This window comes from Callospermophilus lateralis, chromosome 8 (genome assembly GCF_048772815.1).
Source record: "Callospermophilus lateralis isolate mCalLat2 chromosome 8, mCalLat2.hap1, whole genome shotgun sequence".
Lineage (NCBI taxonomy): Eukaryota > Metazoa > Chordata > Mammalia > Rodentia > Sciuridae > Callospermophilus > Callospermophilus lateralis.
In genome coordinates, this window is record NC_135312.1 from 63,720,959 (window position 1) to 63,734,832 (window position 13,874).

The 13,874-nt window shown below is 34.4% G+C and overlaps 1 protein-coding gene across 17 annotated transcripts in view; it reads right to left on the reverse strand.

Annotated features, from left to right (window-relative positions):
* Nucleotides 1-2,091: 2,091 nt before the first annotated feature.
* Sec31a (SEC31 homolog A, COPII component) overlaps nucleotides 2,092-13,874 on the reverse strand; it is a 75,745-nt gene continuing 63,962 nt past the window's right edge. For 16 of the 17 annotated variants that reach the window (XM_076863903.1, XM_076863908.1, XM_076863902.1 and 13 more), the window contains 5 exons: nucleotides 10,182-10,240; nucleotides 8,257-8,520; nucleotides 5,852-5,971; nucleotides 4,406-4,477; nucleotides 2,092-2,679 (listed from right to left, as the gene is read on the reverse strand). In XM_076863903.1, the coding sequence (XP_076720018.1) occupies nucleotides 2,500-2,679; nucleotides 4,406-4,477; nucleotides 5,852-5,971; nucleotides 8,257-8,520; nucleotides 10,182-10,240 (695 nt within the window). In that variant the 3' untranslated portion in view covers nucleotides 2,092-2,499. Of the gene's footprint in view, nucleotides 2,680-4,405; nucleotides 4,478-5,851; nucleotides 5,972-8,256; nucleotides 8,521-10,181; nucleotides 10,241-11,613; nucleotides 11,653-13,874 lie in introns of all 17 variants that reach the window. The other variant, XM_076863919.1, reaches the window with a different exon arrangement.

Genomic DNA, 13,874 nt, shown 5'->3' on the forward strand with positions numbered 1-13,874 from the left:
TCAATCCCCAGCACCACACACACAAAAAAAGCGGGGTACAGGGGAGAAGATGAGACATAATATGAAAAGCATCACCCCTAGCAACTCTACTACATCTCCTGGCCAACATTCAGCCCTACTCACCAGTTTTTCTCGCCTCCCTTCCCTTGTTTTAGAATCAAGTAGGTTAAAAATAATGAATAAAAGCACAAAACATAATAAGATAATCAAGGAAGATCCAGGAAGAAATGACTGGTCACTAACCATGAAGTAATGACCAGGGAAGAAAATAAGAGTTACAACTTTCTAAAATCAAACAAAAATCACTTGTGTGATCCCTGAGATCTTTACGTAAGGACAGCTTTACACAGATGTTCCTGAGTTACAGAGGCATAATAATGTCATCCTGAATTGAGGATATTAAAAATGGAATAATTTACAAAATCAAGTTGAAATTTTCTCTATTTTTTTCCCAAAAAGAGAACTTAAAAGTTGTCTTGTTTTTATTCAGAAAAACAAACTACTGTTTCCCATAATCTATTATACTTTAGAGATAATAATTTTGGTTTTAGCTCATCTTACCTCTACTTATTTATATCAAATTTCTCCAAGGATGTAAGACATGCAGAAGAATGGCTCCACATTAGAAAAGAAAATCAAGATAATAGCTGCTCAAATGTCAGTGGTTCAGTTTTTTTTGCACTGACACTTTTGAAATCTTTGGGGTTTGCCAGGGCTCCACTGCTACCTCATTTTGTTTCTCGTATTTGGGAACTTGTTTTTCTTTTTTTTTTTTTTTTGTAAAATGATGCCCATTATACCACTGTGATGTCAGGGTAAACATGTAGCCAAAAATCTAATCCTAATTATAAGAGTGAAAAGTATTACTAGCAATCAGCCTGGTTTTCAGATGGAACTTTGATTTGACACTACCATTTACAGTCAAGTCCAGAAGGTCAAGTTGTCATTAGTGGAAATGAAGCACACCACCAAAATCTGGGGACTGAGAAGCAGGTTACCAATATAAGTCTAGACATCCCATTTCTGTGACACTAATATACAGGTATGCTATCAAGTTTCTCCTCCCCACCCCCACTTCTTAATTTTTTTTTAGTTGTCAATGTACCTTTTATTTTATTTATATATTTATTTATATATGGTGCTGCAGTTCAAACCCAGTGTGCCTCACACATGCTAGGCAAGCGCTCTACCACTGAGTTACAACCCCAGTCCTCCTCTGTACCTGCTTTTTTTTTTTTTTTTTTTTGATTACCAAACAATGCTGTATAAAATCTTTTTTATCTTTTTTTTTTTTTAAGAAGAGGGTTATTTGTCCAGTAGAGCATCCTTAACAACAAAGGGGATTCAGAGGTTCTTGCAAACTAATTCACTTGGGCTGCAAGTAAGCCTGATGAGTTACTATTAACTCCTTGAAATAACATACTTATCTACAGAGTAGTCATATTTTCTAGATTTTTAATCCTCTCAGCTACTATTGCATAAACAATGAACATTTATATTAATTCTAATTTTTTTCCAGATTCTACAGGGACCATTATATTTTGTTTTCCACAGTATTCTTAAGACAAATTATAATAAAATCACATGATAGAAAAACTGGCTGGAAAAAATTAGATTTTGATTCGGGATGACTGAAATAAAATTTTCTTTCTGAATTTAAAACTCAAAGGTCTAGGTAATTTTATAGAAAATGGGTGAGCAAATTTCTAACTGTAAAATAGGACAATTCAATCTTAAATCCAAACAGAATAATAAATATTAATAGAAAAAAGCTCAATGCATCCTATAGAAGTGTCCAGTGGCTTCCCTACAGCTATTTAAAGCTAGTGATCACACTTTTATTCAGTTCAGGGTAAAATCCAAGCAAGACATAAGAAACAGATTAAACTGAATTGTGGGCAGCCATTTATTGTTTCCCTCTGCAGTGCTAAGAATGGAACCCAGGCCTTGCACATAACAGGCAAGTGCTTTATTCCTAAGCTATATACCCAATTCAGCATATATATATATATATATATATATATATATATATATATATATATATATATATATTTTTTTTTTTTTTTTTTAAAAGACTACAAACACATCAGGTAGGATTACACACTTTAATCTGATTGACATGGACAAAGTAGGGAGGACATGAAAGAAATTTAGTTTTAGCTTTGCTTTATGCATAACCAGATGCAATTTTTCTAAAAAGAGTAAGGTTTAAAAACCACATTCTGTCAGAATACCTCAGAAAACCATACTATGTGTAATCCAGGAAATACACTATTTGCAGATTAGGAAAATCATAATGTGCAACAAAAGATTAAAACAAAAGAAAGCACCAGGGTTTTGAGCAGTTTTAAAGTGAGTATATCTGCAGAAATAATATAAATGTTCCTGACTGGCTGCTATGGAAACATGCTAATGAGGATTGGTCCATGTCTTACAATATTTTTCTTAACATGTTTCTTTGGAAAAGTGGCAATATAGGCTGGGAGTGAAGCTGTCTTTTTAGACACCAAGCTTATTGGCTTGGGTGAGAACAACTTTAAGAACTGGCATGAAAGCAGAGGTCTCACTGAAGTTGCTGGTGCTAACTATGTGGGTATGGATGGTCAAACCTTCTGAGTAGTTTCGCGTTTCAATGCTCCTTGCAATGTTGTGTAAACCATTGATGATTGTTGGTGAAAGCTGAAATAAAGGTGGGACCAAGAGAAAGAATTAAATTAAGGAGAATTTTTCTCAAGACCCTTACTACACATTAGACCCAAATATTTAAGTGGAGCTTAGAATAAACATTTAAAAAATGTATAAAATACTTAAGCATTTCTAGAAACAGCTTCTTGGACCAAGGCACAGTTAAATTATAAAGGAGAACCATGAAAAAATGATTTATGTAGTTATTTGTGAACTATACATATATAATAAACCAGGTATTTTCTCATAGAAAAGCTGCCAGATTTCCCCACCAAGGTGAAATGCTAACTCTCTCTCCACTGAAGAGCTTTAAATTCTTTAATTCTTTCAAATGTTTTCCTAAGTACAGAATGAGATTAAAGATTCTTAAATCATGATATTTCAAAGTAAGGACCCAATTTATTCAAAATCTTATCTATAACAGAGATTCTAAACTTTTGGTTCACTTTCATGAGCAGGGCAACAGGCTTCATGGTACATTCAATTTACTAATTCTTCACTATATTTCATAATCCTGTCATTTCTCCAGGTTTTTTTTTTTTTTTTTTTTGTGTGTGTGTGTGTGTGCATATGGAGACAAGGCCTCCCTATGCTGCCCAAGCTGGCCTCAAACTCCTAGGCTCAAATGATTCTCCTGACTCAGTCTCAGTAGCTGGGCTGTGATTGCAGTTGTGGGCATGCCACCATACCTCGCCCTGTCATCTCTTAAAAACCATAAAACATGCAGCAGTTTTATTCCATGTCCTTACTCAACATACATGTCTATATTTTCAATAGAAGACTTATTTTGGATCACTCCATGGGCCATACCCATTCCATTTTATCTTAGCTTTCTTTGGTTTGGTTCTGACAACAAAAATAGTTACTTTTATTCAATGGGACTGGGTATGGGAAATAGGGTAGAAGAACACTGCAATGTAAATATATAAACGTCAAGTGCTGGTTCTTTTTTCCTCTCCCATCCTAGACTTTCATTAATAAAACAATAATGGAAAGGAAAGAATGGTAGGGATGAGAGATCAGATAGTACACTGACTCTTCATTTTGGGTTATCTTCATAGTTACAGCATACTACCCTGCTCATCTGGTTGCTACATTTGGCCTTGCCTTTGTATAATAGCTATTCTAGAAGAAAAGGATAAGGATTCTTAAGACTATGAAAGAAAGAATATAGATTTCTTCTCTAGAAAACAGTCTCTGGTTTCTTGATACATGGGTCATGTAAAATGAATAGCAGAACATCAGTTTGTATTTCTAATCTCTCCCTTTCTCTGCCCTATCCTCTCACCCTCGATGAATAAAATTCAGGATTTAGACAGAGGAACTGACATGACAATTTTGCCCTCAAGCATAGTAAATCAGAGTCCTGAAGAGACTTTTTTTTTTTTTTTTTTTTTTTTTTTTTTTTTTTTTTTTTTTTTTTTTTTTTTTTTTTTTTTTTTTTTTTGTAGCAGGCATTGAAACCAGGGGTGCTTACCCAGTCAGCCACATCCTCACCCCTTTTTATTTTCTATTTTGAGACAGGGTCTCACTAAGTTGCCTAGGGCGTTGGTAAGTTGCTGAGGCTGGCTTCAAACTTGCAATTCTCTTGCCTCAGACTCCCAAGTTGCTAGGATTACAGGTGTGCTCCACCATGTCTGGCACTTATTTGTACTAGAAACTAGGAATAATTGGGTTTGTCATAAATCCTTCACCCACCCACCCACCGCCCACAACTTACTGTTTGTTCCCTAAGTTTATCATATAGAAACTCCAAACGTTTGCTGGCATCATCTAGTTTCCTCTTGGTTTGCTGTAAGAGAGGAGGAAAAAACAATGGTAATTTTCTTGGTACCAAGGGCACTTAACCACTGAACCACATTCCTACCAGCCCTTTTTATTTTTTTTAATTTTGAGACAGGATCTCACTAAGTTGCTTAGGAGCCTAAGTTGCTGAGGCTAGCTTTGAACTTACAATCCTCCCCTGTCTCAGCCTCCAGAGCCACTGGATTACAGATATGTGCCACCACACCCTACCAGATGTTATATTTTAAACTTAACTTACATCTAAAGAAACTGCCCTACTCTCATTTCACTAAATCTTACACTTAACATGTTGAATGGTTTCGTTTTATCAAAGAAATGGAGGTACCTATGACTGAGAAACTTAAACAAATTATTAGAAAAAAATACCAGTAATCTATTAACAATAGGATTGTGGGAAAGAAGAGAGGATGAGATTTCTTTCTAGTGGGCAAAATGGGATATTGACTGGATTTCACGTAGACTGAAAACTCATTTGACAAGGTATGTGTATGGATAATTGCATTATTTCACAGACTTCCAGAGGCAGCAATGGGTTAGTGTACCATAGAAAAGAAGGTTTGAGTTCGGTTTTATAGTATGGATACTAAAAGGCAAATACAGGGAACTGTGGAATCTTGTATTATTTATTTAACCTTTCAAAAATACTACTTACATTCCTATGTTTGGTACAATTAATCCTGACTCAGACTCCTGAGTGGCTAGGATTACAGGTGTGTGCCACTGCGCCTAGCAGGCCACACATATTCATATTTAGTGTCTGATGAAATTCCAGAAGCTGCTTTTTTCCAAGATAGACAAGTGGTCAATGGCTTAGATAAATATATTCAATGCTCACTGGCAGAAATAAAAATTCATTTAAAATAGGATTGGCTTTGTGGATTTTTTTTTTTGTCAATACACAGGCATCCTCTATGTAAACTAAGTAAAATTGTATATGACTTCCATATCTATAATATTAACTATCCTTAAGATCTTTGCATGTTGCTATTATATTCTATCATATGCTAAGAGGAGATTTGTAGATGAGAGGCAGTACAGCTTAATGATTGAGAGTTATGAAATTTGGAGCCAGATTGTCTAGGTTGAAATGCTGGCTCTGACTTTATGTGTTATTTAACTGTCCTTTGCCTTAATTTCCTCATCTGTAAAATAAAAATAACAAATGTATCTACATGCATTATTGTGAGAATTAAGTATGTTTATACATAAAAAATATCTTTGTAATATAATGTAAACTATAAAAGCACTAGCTTTATTACTTTTACACAAATTTTTTAGAAATATATCTTGTAGAACGTCAAACAATAACTAAGGAAGAATTCCATAAAAGACAACTTTAATTTTAATAATAAATACATACAGGATCTGAGGCTGAAGAGAGGCAGCGCTGAATAAGATCCTCAAATGTGGTCTTTAGAATGAGGTGCTCATCTGGAATAGGTTTCTTAGTAATTTTTTCTGTTGGCAATGACTGCACATGCTAGAGGAAATAGTATCATAAAATGATCAGAAATGACCAGAATTGTATTGTATACACCACGTTTTAAAGCTATGAAATAAAGAGAAACCAATGACCTTGTAGATAGACCTATTTGAAATCCAGTGAAAATTTAACATGTACAATCAGGCGGGATAAGTAAAACGGAAAGTCATATAATGGTAGCTTTAAGTACTCTTCCTACAACTTGGATTCGAATAAGTAGATTGGATGTAAGTAATCAACTAGTTAGATAATATATATTGTCCATTACTGTATATAACTGATGGGTAGTAAACCTGTGCCAGCAGGAATATAAACAAAGCACTGGAAAACACAGCTGGTTAGAGTGGCTGCCTGCTCTGGTTGGAGGCTCATTTTTGCTTATTCTGGCATTTTCCTACTCTTTGTTTTACTCCTAGAGATTATCAAAATTGCAAGATTAAGTCAAAGGTTAAAATGCAACAGACCATGATGTTGCTGAATGGATTGATAGAACAACAAAGAGGAACATTTAGGTTTTCTAAATTTTGACCAATTCGTTCATTCAAAATATATTGGGTAATTATGTACAGGCACTGGCTAGATATGTATTGGTGAGTCAATATAGAAAAGATCTCAGTCCCAGGGAGTTTACAGACCAATGGAAGGGATAGAAAGGTTAAGAATGGTTTAAGTGTATGTAAAATAGCAATCGTAGTAAAGTTAACATTTAGTGAAACAAAAAAGACATTACAACTGGGATTTGACTAAAGGAAGTGGAAGGTTCTCTTCAGGAAATTATACTGGAATGATTCACAGAAGCTAACCAGAAGCTAACCAGAAGGAAAAACACTCCAGATTGAAAGAATAACTTGTACAGGGAAGGATCATGATTCAAGGGGCCCCAAAAGGGACCAGTGTGGATAGAGTATAGAGAGCAAGAAGGAGTATGAGCTGAGGCCTTCTGGATGATGTTAAAATTTGGGGGTTTTATCCTGAAAACAATGGGAAGCTATAATGTTTTAAGGAAATAGGAAACAAGGCCAAGTTAGAGATGAATCAAAGTAGATGTGGGCATACGGATTAGGAGGCTGTGGCATTGGTGAAGATAAGAGATAAGTAGCATGGAGCAGAGTGGAAATGTAGAGAAGGGATTAAAAAACATTTTAGAATAATATTAATAATATTTGGGGGAAAGATTTGAAATAGAGGTTAAAGGGAAGAGTATAAAAGATGATTCCCAGGTCCTGGATTCAACAGAAAACATTATGGTGCCATTCATTGAAATAAGAAGTAATAAAGACTAGGTTTAAGAGGAAGAACATGAATAAGGTTTTGGACACATTGAGGTTGGATGCAGGCAGCTGGATATATGGCCTGGCTGAACACTAAGTATCTCTTCCTTTTGATGGTGACTGACATTCTGGTCTAGATGAAGATAGCATGAAAATCCAGGTCTAAATCAAGGTGACAGCTGAATAGGGTTTTCAAATAACATGGGTTATATATCGTAAAATACAAAAAAATTCTTTATAATTTGTTTTTGATGAAAGTCTTCCCACCTTCACCAAAATATGTGTTTCATAATGCACCTTACAGTATTAAACAATTCCTTGGGCATAATTATCTCTTAACTGCAAAGCATGATAGATACATACAATCTTTAAAGTAAAAAATAGTAGAACTAGTTTTTCTTGTTTGTTTTTTTTTTTACTTAGACAGGAGTTTTTTTCATCTTCTTATGTTGAACTTTGGTCCAAGCTCTTTACTTTTTAATGACTAGATCAAAATTTCTTTGAGGTCAAAGTCAATTATTTGGCAGTGTGGTAGACTTTTTCTATATCTAGGACTGTGTCAACTAGTTATCTATGTAAAAAGCAAGTAAAAATGTGTATCTCTATCCACAGATAAAGCCATGTTTATTAACATTTATACATAAAACATGTGACTCATTACATTTTTTATTTAATGTTTTAAAGGGAAAACCTCTGAAATCGTTTTTTTCCTTAGTAAAATCAGGTAGAGATGATTCAAACTAATTTTAAACTGTGACTACTGAGTAGATCAAGTAAAATATTGTGATTTCCAATTTACAGTAAACATATACTCTCAAACATACATGAAATTGCAAAATAATATACATAATCTTAAAAGAAAAAGGTTACAATTTTTGGTTTAAGTTCTCTACATTGAAACCAAATTTGGATATTCATTAATAATGGTATAATCATATAAATTAACACATTAAGGAAAATGTACGTAAGCAGAGCCATCTTCCCATTCCACTTCCAAAAATTTACTGTTACCTGGATGGTATTTCCAATTGGAGCCCCTGGAGCACCTTCAATATTGGGCTTTGAGAAAGCTGGTGGCATGCCTGTCTGACCAAGAGGTTGCTGTATACCATGGAAGTGCTGGCCACCTGCAAGATGTGGCTGTGGGAAAGAAGCTTGGTTTGACAGTGGTACTGGAGCTGAAGGTTGCTGCTGCATCATCTGTGACTGGGGGTCACCCAAAGGATTCATGATTGGCGATGTGATAGGTACAGGAGGCGTGAAGTTTTCAGGCATCTTTTAAAAGACAGAAATAAAAGACATCAAGAGAAAGAATAAGGATATGGTTCCTAAGATTAAAGGAAGAAGTATTCTTGTGGCTAAACAATTTTTTAAAATAGTAGAATACCTTTTTCAAGTGAAATTTTATGTGGCATTGTAGAGTAAAACATAAAAGTAGGGCCGCAGTTGTGGCTCAGTGGTAGAGCACTTGCCTAGCATGTTTGAGGCAATGGATTTGAGTATCATCACCACTTACAAATAAATAAAATAAAGGTCCATCAACAAGTAAAAACTATATTAAAAAAAAAAAAAACATAAGAGTAGAGTTAATCTGGCTAAGATTACACCCAATAAAGGGGAGCCAAAACCATGGCACTTTTGAAAAAGGATGTTAAGTAAGGAGAATTATATATAACAAAATGGGAATCCGATGCAAGCATGTGTGTGTGTATGTGTGTGTACATGAACGTGTATGCATACGCACATACACTAGTAGGCATTTAATGTCATCAGGATGTAATACCCTCTTCCGAGATCACTAAGCCGATACCACTTAGCAATTCTATCATATTAAAAGTAATAGATTAAGGTTCTGATTTTAATGACCTTGTATTTTTGGGTTCCTTGTTCATTTATCTCTCATTACTATATTTGGGGAAAGAGGATCATTGGGAATAGAAAAAAGTAGAAAACCGTTTGAAAAGAAAGAAGAAAAAAAATATCTTATTTTGTGTCCAAATAGCTCCAAACAATTATTCACATATAATACAGGCTGCATTATTATTCATTATTATATGAAATAGATAAGACATCCAAAATATAATTTTTTTTTTTTTTAAAGAGACAGTGGAGAGAGAGAGAGAGAGAGAATTTTTTAACATTTATTTTTTAGTTTTTCGGCAGGCACAACATCTTTGTACGTGGTGCTGAGGATTGAACCCGGGCTGCACGCATGCCAGGTGAACACGCTACCGCTTGAGCCACATCCCCAGCCCCCAAAATATAATTATTAAAGTCATGATTATTATGGGAACCCAAAGATTGAAGTAACTCCTAAAAAAAAAAAAAAAAAATTTGTTTCCTACTTTTTTTGTGTGTGTGTGCGTGTGGTCCTGGTGATTAATCCCAGGACCTTGTGCACTGAGTTACATTCCCAGCCCCACTCCTTTTTAAAAATATTTTTAGTTGCAGATGGACACAATGCCTTTAATTTTTTTTATGTGGTGCTGAGGATTGAACCCAGTGCCTCACATGTGCTAGGCAAGCGCTCTACCACTGAGCCACAACCCCAGCTCTACAGTCCCAGCCCTTTTTATTTTGAGACAGGGTCTTGCTTAATTGCCCAGGCTGGCCTCAAACTTGCAATTTTCTTGCCTCAACCTCATAAGTACTGGGGATTACAGGCCCATGCTCCTGTGCCTACCTTGTTTAGTGGGAATTTACATCTTGCCTTCTATAAAGGTTTTAATTTACACCACCATCATCAAAGTAAGGTTTTAATGATAGTGTTTTCTGCTTTATTTATTTCTTGCCATTGATTAGGAGATACATGCTGAAATATGCTTTAAATACATCAGTAAGCTTTGCCTTTAAATGGATCAGTGAGTGTGATGTGCTCCAAGTGACTATATGATTAACATAACATCTGTAGGCCACTGGATGTCTTTTTCTAGTACCTTCTTCTTCTTGGGTACTCTGTTCAAAGCTGGAGGATCATTCCAACCATTCTGAGGACCTGGAATAAATAGAGGACATTTTCCTTTAGAATCCCGAAAGAAAGAAAATGAAATTGAACCTATCATCTAATGCCTTGAAGTTCTGCCTTATCCCTGAGATAACTGAACTGTTATACAGGCTTTATGAATTGGGATCATTATGTAACACTGGATTTTCAAACTTATAGTCACATGGCAAGGTATTTTGATATTATATCAATTTAAGGTGAAAGAATTGTGCTAAATTTTAAGGAGGGTGAAGTTTTTATGTTTATACTGGTGCACAGCCTTCAAAGACCAGTTTACTATTCTCTCCTAATAAAGGAAAAAAAAAACAAACCTCACTTAAGTCTGCTAAAAAAAAAAAAATACTCTGATGTATTCAACATACAAAAAGAACAATGGTAGCAATCTCCTACTCACTGAGAGCAATTCAACATAAGCAAATCATTCATAAATGTTCAACATGATAGAAACACTACAAAAAAAAAAACAGAGCCCAACTACATAATACCAGTAAATTTCATCATCTTTATGTTGGGAACTACATAACAAACAGAAAAAGGTATTTAAATATCTACGCTAAGACTTTTTCTTTTTCTTAATGCCATAAAAAAAAAAAAAAAATCCAGGCTGAGCAAACAAAATGAAACTATTGTCAATTGTAGTAAATTTTCTCTAAAACCACAAAAATAAAATACAACAATACAATAACCAAAAAACACCTCTGTCATTTCAAAGTAAAAAATGGACATCAGTAGCAGAACTCATTGGGTATTTTATAATACCAGCATCTTTAACAAAAAAATAAGACGGAATAGAATAATTTCTAAATCACAATATACTTATTTAATTGACATGCATGATATTAAGTCACAACAAAATTGCTTGGCAATCCAAAGAATTCATGTTAATCCACAGAAACTTTTTAAAAGAATAATTCCCAATCACCACATACTCATTTGCTTTGATTTTTTAAGCAGAATTAATTTCCTACAAGTTTACCAAGAACCAAATACTCCACAAGGCTCAAAACACTTAAGAGTTAATCACAAAATATTAAATTATTGCTTAATAAATTCTTAAATGTTCAGTCACATACAGATTAATCATTCAAATCTCTCTCCATCATTTCTCTTCTTATCTGTGTCTAAAACAATCTGAGTTTAGTTGTCTTTGTTTATATAAAAGAGTCATATTTTATGATTAAAGCTATTTGTGTCATATAAATTCAATCAGTTCTAAAGTTTGATTCAATTAAGAAGACAAATAAAAAGGGCACTAATCAGATTTGGAATATCACAATCTTTGAAGCTCACATGCATAATGGCCATTCATTAACTGTATTCAATGATTCAAAGATTTCCAAAGGTATATTTTACAACCAATTCACCTTCCAACATAGGTGCCTGGTCTTGGATAGACTGATTTTCTGTAGACAAAACGTAAAAATCACTTAAATAGAACTGTTGAAGACATTCTAAACTCTACTTCTCATTTTATAATTGTTTCTTCTTCTTCCATCAACCCCAGAAAAAGCAAACTAACTTTATAAGAGAACGAAAATTACTTTTAAACAAGTCATGTGAAATTTTTCTATCCAATTAAGAAAATGATTATTAGTTTTTAGGTAAAGTGAATTCATTTAAGTTGTGCCAGATACAATTACTCTTGAACATCACTCTTTTTTTTATTACTATGCTTTTTTAATAGAAAACCTTATTCCTTTATTTAAAATAACAATAGCTCCTTAATTGCTTACATTGGTTGTTTTTCTATTTGACAAATGAAGCCAAGTAATATCACTGAGAAGGCACTTCCCAATATATTACTCCTAATTATACCATATGACACCAAATGTGTCCACTTTGGTATTATTCAAAGTTGTGACTCCAAATTAGAGAAAAATCTTATTTAAATGCAGATTCTAATTCACTAGGTAAAGTGGTAAAGCCTAGAGGTTCTCTTTTCTGATAGCTCCCCTGTAATATCAATGCTGCTGGTCTAACACTCTCTTCAAGTAAGAATTAGGGATCTTCAGACTACTTAGTTCAAGTCTCCTAGATCACTACGCTTCAGAGAACTAAAGTTTCTATCAATAAAGAAGAGGAAAACAGACTGATACTAGCACAATAATTCCAACTGATAGATTCTTAGAATCAAGCTAGGTCCAACCTCGAATTGAAAGTGTGCAGCATAGTACATCATATGCAATATAACTTATGTAGATTCAATTATCTTCATTTGGCAAGGAAGGGACCAACAGACTATAGCAATTAAAACAGTGAATTCAACTCTGTGCTACAGTCACAAAATACATGCTCCAAAAAAAAAAAAAAAAAAAAAAAAACATGAGATGGGAGAGGTAATTCCATAGCCTCAATTCTTGCTATGTGGAATGTGATTCTGGTGTTTAGTGATAGATGTTTTTTTCAAACAATATGGTTCCTAAACATAAGGCAATTTCTTCATCTAGGGTTTAACAAAAGAAAAGAGTGACAATAACTGCCTATAAGTGATTTTCTATTTTTACTTTAAATGGCAACCTTACAATCTAACTTCCCGTGCAAAATGTAACTTCACAACACTATAATTAATAGTGTTAACTCCTGTGGAGTCACTACGTGTGCATTTCAACAGACGAAACCTAATTTCCAACTACTGATGTGCTCTATCCCCAGACTTCAGGCTTTTGGGCTGAGGGGAACAACCCATATTACAAATCTGAAAGTACTGCAAATACCCTGGGCTTGGCTCTTTTCCCAGAGAATAGTCTCAACAACATGCCTGTTTCCTTGTCCTTTTGTGTCTGACTTATTTCACTTGGTATAGTGTCTTCAAGAGTCATCCATGTGGTGTAATACAGAGACATGTGGAAAATGAGAACTATTTTTCCTCTAACCTCTAGTGGTAAGTCTTGGGTATAAACACCTGGGAGGGGATTCTGATTTCATGAATTATTAATAGTATAAAGAAGTATATGAAAACAAAACAAAAAAACAAACATAGAGCCAGGCAGGGTGGCTCACACCTATAATCCCAGCAACTCACAAGTTCAAGGTCAGCCTCAGAAACTTAGTGAGGCCCTAAGCAACTAAGCAAGACCCTGTCTCAAAAACTGAAAAACAAAAAAACTCAAAATAGGGGTTGGGGTTGGGGATATAACTGAGTAGTAAAGTGCCTCTGAGTTCAATTCCCAGCGTGCCAAAAAAAAAAAAAAAAAAAAGTGTATGGAGAATTTTTATGATCCTTTGGTAAATGACACTAATGACACTAATGTCATAGTGAAATAAAGTTCAAAGTTAGAGATAAAACAATCAAATAAGAACAAAGACAACAAGAAAGTCAACTGGCTATGCCTGAATGAATAACCTGAAAGGGAGAAGGTCTGTTGAACAGAATAGTTATAAAATAATCAAGCTCCCTCCGCAATACAGGCCCAAATGACTCCTCCTAACTTCAAACCATGTAATATATTTAACATGTAATACAGAGACATGTGGAAAATGAGAACTATTTTTAGTTCAAATAAACGTTATTCAAATCAAATAATATAGTTTATGGGCTGGGTTTGTAGTTCAGTGGTAGAGTGCTTGCCTAGCATGCATGAGGCACTGAGTTTGATCCTTGACATCACATAAAAATAAATAAGAT